This window comes from Camellia sinensis, chromosome 6, assembly GCF_055761805.1.
Source record: "Camellia sinensis isolate YWXY chromosome 6, ASM5576180v1, whole genome shotgun sequence".
NCBI classification, from domain to species: Eukaryota; Viridiplantae; Streptophyta; class Magnoliopsida; order Ericales; family Theaceae; genus Camellia; species Camellia sinensis.
The window spans coordinates 190,020,130-190,029,321 of record NC_138966.1 but is presented as its reverse complement, the minus strand read 5'-3'; the positions used below and the strand labels follow the sequence as shown (position 1 = coordinate 190,029,321).

Below are 9,192 nucleotides of genomic sequence, written 5' to 3'. Positions count from 1 at the left end.
AACTTAAATCTATAATTCAAAAACTACACCAAACAGATTAAGAACTTCTGATTAAAGTCATAATCTATAATCTATTAACTTATAATCTATAAACTGTTTTAATAAGTACACCAAACGGCTTATATCATCTGCTTTTAACATACTACACCAACCGAGCAAACTTCAAGCACAGTAAATCCCGAATACACTCAATCTGATGCAACGTAAAGAGTTGGACCCAAAAAACCTCAAGTTATCAAAAACCTTTTTTTTTTTACTTGGTGGTAAACTCATCAAAACCCTTTACTAGTGCCAATTTCGAATCACGAAACAGCAAATTATTACAAGAACCAAACCACTGCACTTTCAAGAACAAAATGTACATGGCATAACATATCATAAAATCATCCAAACAAAAAAGGCTGCAAGATTATTATTGTTACCAGTAAAGCCTCAACTTCATTCATGCAAACCGACAAAACTACTTCCTACATCAACACCCCCCTTATTACAAAATTGTACACAAAGAGAGCTGATACATTCAGAGAACGGGATTCAACAAAAACCAACATGCTTGCTTATCCCCCACAAAAGTGCTAGATTGAGCTCCAAATTGGATCCCGCTAAGTCGAGGACTCGTGAGGGAAACCTTTTTTGAAGTGATGTGCGGTCTAAAGGTCAACACAAAGGTAGGAGATGACCGAGCCAGCTCTCCGTTTAGTCCTCTGGCTTACCTTCCACTTCTCAACAAGGACCTTCTTTATGCCCACGCAGCTAGAAATCACGGTGGCAACACCAGCAGCAGAAATACCAGGGCAATAAACCATGTGGCAGGTCTCTAGTAAGGTGCACTTCTTCACAAGATGGGATAGACCCACATCTGTTATCTGACGGCAGTGTGATAGGACTATGTCCTTGAGTAAGGGACAGCCTTCACCTAACTCAGCCATTGCCATATCCCCTAGATTCTGTAACAATAAAAATAAAAATAGAGAAAAAAATGGAAAATGGGGTTCTTTTAGTAAAATCAAGGATTTAGAAATCATAAGAGCAATGGTAAAAACCACCCAATCATGTAGGACAAAGAGCAATGTTAAAAACCAATCATCTAGAACAAGTGAAACTATGGACATTGCTCCTCGTACGTGGGAAACGAATAGTAGACATACCTGAAGAACGCTTACATCCAGGTAAATGAGTTCAGGACAGCCTCTAGCAATTGCTATTATTCCCGCGTCCCCTATTTGGTGGCAGCCACTAACATTTAAATGTTCTATGGGACAACCTTGACCAATAGCTATTAGTGCCTCGTCCCCTACCCTGTAATTAAATAGCATGTGAAGTCACACGGGGAGTCCAATAATGCAACAACCAAGAAAGCACTATAGTGATAGTGACAGCTTACAAGACAGCGCCTTAAGATAACCTATTACATATCCTCAGTCTCAAACATTAACCCCCCAAAAATGAAATCACTGAACAAACAAGTGTATATTATTTCTAGGAACCCTGGACCCCACAAAAAGAACACAAATAAGAATTTTAAAATTCTCACCAACAAGGAAGATAAGTTCTTACCGATCACAAAACCGAAGGCTAAGATCTGTAAGGAATTTACAATTCTCACCAACAGCTATGATTCCCTTATTCCCAACCTATTAATGACACAACAAAGTAAGCTAAATTAATAACTGAAGCGTGATGTCTTTACAGGAAGAAGCGCAAGTCATTGAAGTTGCAGATTTTAACTAACAGAAAAATTAAGTTCTAGGTCATTTAACAGCAGTTTCCAAAGATATGCTACTTCCCTCTAGAAAGCCAAAGACTAGCTAAAATATTCTTAGTTCACAAGCGAAACATGGTAGCTATTGTATCACAAAAAATAAACGACTGGCAGACGGGGAAGGAGTAGTTCTGAACATCTAAGAACAATATTCGCAGGAGTTATATACAACCACAGATGTGCTGCATATGAACATGACTACATAATACAATGTTATTTCCACCATCATCCCAAAACAAAACCATATTGTAACATTTTGTGTGCATATAAATTTTGGGTGCAGAACAACCAAAACATACATCAGGTATTCCCAGAAGAAGACAATTTGAAGCATGCAAACGAATGCCAAATATAATCCAAACAACTATGAGATCGTGTTCATCACCAAAGATTTAATTTTAAAGCAAGTGATGCAAGCAGAAAATGATTAGGTGAAACAAATACCTCGTAACATCGACGAATGTGAAGTTTTTTCAAGTTCTTGCAGCCTGCAGCCACACTGCATATGGCATCATCCCCAATACTTGAGCAATCTACCAAGTGGAGAGCTTGCAAGTGTTTGCAGCCCCTGCCAACCTCAGAAAGGGCAAAATTACCTATCTTTTGGCAATACAGCAAAGCTAACTCTGAAAGGCGTCTGCAGTATTTGATCAAGACCAATAATTAAATCAGGAGGGAAGTATTAACAGATGAACAGTGCCAGAAAATTTTGAATAATATAAGAGTGGTGATAATTAGCCAAAGCCAAACAAAGCGTGACTTAACACTTGCAATATGGCAAGTCAAAAAATAGGGGGAAAAAAATGCATTTTATATGAATATTTTTTCCTGTCAGTGGTAGAAGCCTGAGCTGTTATGCCATGAGTATGCAAATCGAGTCTAAGAGCAGCCATTATGCACAAATTTTAGGCAAGTACTCAAACTATCCCTCCCACACCCTCCATTTCTAGGGAGTAGCAGTAGGAATGGCATCTAAGGAAGGATATGTATGGTTCAGGATGCAAGATAATCCACGGCAGGATTCATACCCTCATTAGTTAACAAGGCTAATCTGAATGCAGATATCCATTCATCAATGAGGTGTCAGGTTGCAACACATTAATAATAATTTAGAAATAAATTAATGACACCAAACCGTACGTGCAAGATCTTCCCACGAACTCTAGTCCACTTGTGCCAATATTGTGGCACCCATTGACTTCAAGATGTGTTAATTCAGAGCAACCAGCTGCAACTGCTTCCAAACCGTTGTCACTTAAGAAATAGCAATCACTTAAAGTAAGATTTTTTAGCTTCTTACACCCTTTTCCAATAGCACTCAGACCCCTGGATACACAAACAGAAAACTTCCAAATGAGCATGCTGAAAAGAAATTCTTTTCCTTCTTTTAGAAAATTGTATAGAGGCCAAAATTTCATATTTTCTGCAATATAGCAGAAAGAAAATGATTTCAAGCATGTCCTAGGTTATATGTTGCATCTCTTTGCAAAATCATACTGAAAACAACAGCCAGAAAAAAGATGTTGATGATGTCAATTTCTCAATATACAGAGACTTATGAATGAGAGAAAAGAGTTCATGTTTCTCTCTTCCTTTTTCCTTTTTTAAATGCTCATAGCATACGCTTTTGAAGTAGGCAGATGCTTAAAGCAAGTGGTTAAACCGAGATTCTTCCTCAAAGCCTTTAATGTCTTCATAGAAGCCATAACATAAAACGGGGAGGGGGGAGGGAACAGAAAATGCAACTTGAGGAGGGGCTCCAGAGCTTATTTCAAGACAAACTAATCTAAAGAGACAATCTGTGAGAGAGAGAGAGAGAGAGAGAGAGTAAATTGATTATTCCAAGATTACGTCAAAATACTAATAAGGGCTTGCCAAAAAAAAATGGGGGAAGAATGACTAACTTGTCAGTAAACCTCTGGAAACTGTAAAGAGCCAACAACTCCAATGATGAACAGAAAATTCCAACAGCTTCCAGTGCCTCATCCGTGACATTGATGCATTGTAACTTCAGAACTTTCAAAAGACGACATCCTTTTGCCACAGCAAGGACCCCTTTGTTGTTGATGAACTCCGAGTCCAATGACAACGTCTCAAGAAATCTGCAATGAGATCCTACTGCTTCCAAGGAAACATCAGTTATTTTTGCACAAGCTGCAACTCCAAGAGATTTTAGAGTTTTCCCACAACCGATGGTTAACTCAATCAACCCTCTATCTGTCAGGCCTTCGCAAAAACGCAAATTCAGATCTTCAACTTGCTTACAACAATCCCCAACAGCAGCTAGACCATGGTCTCCAACATAGCAACCCTTGAAAAAAAAACTTTGTGAACACTCTAGACTTTAGTTGGTGAATATATGACGCACAAAACTAGATAGAAAAAGGGATCTAAAGAGAAATTGGAAAACCAGACTAACAGGGAAAAAAAATATAAGCATCATATATGAAATAGCTTTGTGAACTATAAAGTAAATTAATAGAATAAAGTAACCCCTTGAAAGGCCTCCCAAGATGTATCTTAAATACTGAGAAAATACGCATCAAAACCTGACACGTATAAAGAGCGGGAGCAGAATTATTGCAAACAGTTTATCGACAGCAACCAACCCAAACCCAATGTCACGACCCAACCCCTGTCCCAAGGGATTAGAGATGTGACCGGCCAGTAATCCGAGATTACCAAAGGCCTGCTTAACCGTAATACAATAATAGGGGCTAGTGGAAGCCGATAAATAATAAGATACAACGTCCAATGAGCTGTAAAAACTTAAATGGAACAAAACAAACTTTGATGAACATATCTACATACACATTCATATTAGTCCACGACTATGAAGCACGGACACGAACACGGGACACGAGACACGGCAATTTCCGAAAAATGGGGATACGGACACGGCGGGGGACACGGCGAATTTTTATTTATTTTTTATATATATTTTTATGTGTCATGTAGATTTATATTACATTCATTCTAAATCAAAATTAACACTAATATAGTAACATTAATTCAATAAATATAACCACTACATTTAAACAAATTAATAGATCATCCATTCACAAAAAAGTCATAATAAACGATAACAAAAACTAAGACGAGAAGGGAAAAACATTCAACATCCAACAATATTCTTCACAAAAGCACTAAATAAGAGAGGCAAAAGAAGAAGAAGAAGAAGAAGAAGAAGAAGGAAAAAAAAAGAAGTGAGCCCCGCCACGTCCCATGCCGTGTCCCGATATGGACACATGTGTGCCCGCCATATCCCATGCCGTGTCCTGATATGGAACGCATGTCCCCGCCGTGTCCCCTACAAAAAAAGCATTAAATTAAAGGGACATGCCATCTAACGTGTCCCGTACGTGTCCTTGGCATGTCCCCGTGTCGGACACCACTACGGCACCAATTTTGGAGTGTCCATGCTTCATAGGTCCACAACATAAACTTGGATATCAATACTGCATGAAATGATGGAACAGTAACATCTCAATCCATGCCTAGGAATGATATCAATCAATCTCCAGAGAGACACAGTTCACATGAAATTTCCACACTATCAAATTTGTAGTTCACTAAAAAAGTCACAAAAGGTTACAGTCAGTTAAACCACAAGCCAAAATATGTAAAATACAATTCCAAAATTTGAAACTGAAGTATATACATTAAAAAATGAAAAAGTAAGAAAAAAATGAATTGGTATCTTCTGACGAAGTAATATAAACCTACAAAGTAAATAAAATAGCTCCATTATAATCAAAACAAACCCCCACACAGACTACACACAGTAGCATAAGAGAAGTTGCAGCCTTGTTCGGCCTCTCAAACGAAAAGGCAGTCCCCTTCTATGCACTTTGTCCGTCCACTTCTATTCATTTTCATAAATAATATATTTTGATTAAAAAATCGGTATCAAAGAAATCCCTGTATGAGCAATGGCAACCTTTCAGATAAGAAATCAGTATCAAAGCTGTAGTCAATCTAAGGGACCAACAAAGACAGCAATCTCGGTAGCATTAGTTTCAAAACAGTCTAATGACCTGGATAATTGTGCCCAAAAAAAAAAACATAAGTTTAGAAATCTTGAAGTCTCGTAAATGACTAGCACTTAACCTATGAAGATTTCCCTCAACAAGCCAATCTAGAAAATGTAATCAAGATTCATGCAAAGTCCACACATACCCATAGTCCTCTACAACCAACACAACATTCATTTATGATGGTCTAAGGCATCAAGGAGAAGCTGAGACCAAGCCAGTAAAGTTATTGTCCTTCCATTAAAATATATCATTGAGATAATAAAGCACTTCTTCCCTCTGGTAGAGGAGTCCCCCCTCTACAGAGAGTTGATCCTGTAACCTACTTAGGCAGAATAGCTTACATGTCCGTTGAGGACCCAATGGTATTACACAACCAGCTCTAAATGAGTTGAACTAATCATGCGCACACCATAATCTGGAGTAGTGCTCAATTATATTAACGATGGTTCAAGAAACAAGAAGTACAAATCAACAACTCAGACAACACCAAGAAAATTCACGTTTGATAACTAGATGTTCACCTGCAAATCCAAAGATCTCAATGAACTACACTTCTCAGCTATAGATTTTAACCCTGCACTCGTCACATTAGAGCACCAGATAAGGCTCAGCTTCTCAAGTTTTGTAAATCCTTCACCCACGGCAGTCAGACCAGCATCTGATAAACAGTATGAGTCCATTTCAACATCTTCGGACCCACTTTTCTCAGTTGCATAGTTAAGATTTAGGGATGAAAGTGCAGATGGATCACCACCACGTCTTCTTCCCTGCATAAGAGGAAACATTTTACACATCCAGTGAAATAGTTATCAAACAGAGATTGAATACACATTTCCCTGAGAAATAAGTTCATATAAACAATGGATCAAAGAAACTTGCCAATCAAAAAAAAAAATGGATCAAATACACACATAACGCTTGAATCATTTTCCCTGCAATAAACCAGTGCACTGGCACCATTGTTTTTTTTTTTTAAGTTCTCCCAACAATAAGACATTATTGTTCATTGTCCAGACTTAATTATTATAAAAAAAAGGGGCTGGAGAGTTGCTGCCCATATAACTAAGCAAGAGTGGAGGGATTCGCAGGGTGAAATCACAGCATAACTTGGTGACAGTCATGCTGTCTAGATGAAAAATGTTTAGTATTTACAATTAAGAAACAATGTGCTCATCAAATGAGCTGGTGGAGTTAATGTTATGGTGTAGCAACAAAAGCTAATGCTAGAGATAGATACAACATCAGTCAGCACAAGAAACAAATAAACACTAGAGACATGCAACAAAGATGGAGCAATAACTGCACTTGGTGAAGAATGGCATGCCTATGTTAAAGATGTTTTAGTGATGAAAGACACAGCAGCATGTAATTCAACAGACGGAAAGCCTTTTGGTAGAGCAAACCAGTGAAATAAAATTCAAGTGGACAGCCTCAAAGAGACAGAACACCTATCTTGTCTTTGTTTAGGCATGGTCTGACATTATATTTTGAGATGATAAAACCAGACAGCATGGTCTGAAATCCGAGTCATCTTGCTCAAGATGTGGTAGTACAACATAAGACGAAACTATATCATCTGCCAAGATAAAAGGACTCTGTTCAACTAGGAAACGAATTTCCAACACTATAATAGAATTTCCACATTATCTTCCAGCATCAGTGCTTGTAAGTAACTTTTTTTTAAAGAATGTTAGGTTGGGAGAATAGTCAGACTTCGTTAGGAACTAATAGGCATTGTCTTTCAGCTTCTCAGTTCACATGGCCGCCTACACAGATGATACCTCCTTTGGGATCAAAGGTTATGGCATATTCAATATGCATCTGCCCCCTTCCCCTAAAGATAAAAATAACACACAGACAGAGGAAAGGAATCAAGAATGGATTTTTTGTCCCCCGCCCCGCTTCAACTCCTTCCAAATTCCCAACTTGTGCTGAATTGGGGAAACCTAAAGTTCCAAGTCTTTTCGATTCGTCATCTGCATCTGACTACGAATTTTAAATTATTCAGCTGATTCCTTGACCATATCCAAATCTACAAAAATTTCTATATGCAACTTTCCTAAACTGAATCACATAAACCTAATACCCCAATTTGACAGAAATTGAAACCTGAAATTACTAACCATTTTCGCAAAAAATTTCGATTTAAAGCTCGAAATCAAGCACCCCCAATTCGCATAACATAATCTAAAGACGAATTTAAACAATTCAAAACCAAAACAACTCCGAATTGAATCAAAGCTCAAAACCAACAAAAAAAAAGAGACTTACGAATTGAACGGGGAGAGAAATCGAGAGTCGTTCGTCGATGTAAACGTTCTTGGCATTGACGAAGCGGCGAGCCAGAAGCTTGACAAGAGCGTCAGGGTTGTTGGAGGCGCCGACTCGGATGGTGTCGCGGCTGAGCCTCTCGAGGTCGAGCCACCGCTTGCAGACGACGGAACAGGCGTCGCGGCTGGGCTTCGAGCCGAGGTGACGGAAGATCTCGAGGATCAACTCGTCCGGCAAGATTGGATTTATCCGATCATGACCTCTCATTATCATATCATATCATATCATATCATATATATAATAATGTATATATCTGTGTATGTATAACTATGTATCTCTGTGTATAGATATGTATATGAAGTATGTATCACACATATACACAGTGATGATCGACCGAGACGAGAAAGCTCTCAGTGGACAAATGTGGAGGATGAAAGAGAGGGATGAGAGAGAGCGAGGGGTGACCTGGAGTTATATATAATCTCGGCCAGTCGGTGGACTCGGGCGGTTATACATATAAAGTTTCCAATTTTCTATCCAAAAGTAGACACTCTCTCATAAATTATAAGTTTCCAATTTTCTATCCAAATGTAGGCATTTTTTCATAAATTCATTTTACCGTTTCATTGATATTATTTTTTTATATATCAATAAATTTTATGAGTGACATATTTATCATAATATTCTTAATAATATTTATATTTATCGTGTGAATGTTTCATAACATGCATGTTTACACTGTTAATTTAAATGTTTACACCATTAAGATGAATATTTACATGTCAATATAAATATTCATATTATATGAATATTCACACTATCAATGTGAACATTCACACGTTAATGTGAACATTCACATTATAAAATATGAATGTTCACATCACTAAATTGCTAACCGTTCAAAAAATATTTGTAATGATAGAAATATCTATAAAATACTTTAAATATGATAATTATGATTTGGTAGATAGAATATTCAAATAATAAGACTTATTAAAATACAAAAATATCTTATGGATTAATTGATATACAAATACTTAAAAGATGATTTTCTAATAAATCTCTTTTAAAAATAAGAACATCTCCGGGAGAATGTCCACCATCATCTATAAATTTGATAAA

At 37.4% G+C, this 9,192-nt stretch overlaps 1 protein-coding gene across 1 annotated transcript; it reads right to left on the bottom strand.

Moving 5' to 3' along the window:
* Positions 1 to 343: 343 nt before the first annotated feature.
* On the bottom strand, positions 344 to 8,636 carry LOC114261315 (uncharacterized). Its single transcript, XM_028201556.2, has 8 exons — positions 8,071 to 8,636; positions 6,321 to 6,566; positions 3,667 to 4,073; positions 2,903 to 3,088; positions 2,207 to 2,399; positions 1,558 to 1,634; positions 1,149 to 1,299; positions 344 to 947 (listed from the first exon to the last, which is right to left on the bottom strand). The coding sequence occupies exons 1-8, from the start codon at positions 8,341 to 8,343 to the stop codon at positions 651 to 653; spliced, it is 1,830 nt and encodes a 609-aa protein (XP_028057357.1). The 5' UTR covers positions 8,344 to 8,636; the 3' UTR covers positions 344 to 650.
* Between the last annotated feature and the right edge of the window lie 556 nt (positions 8,637 to 9,192).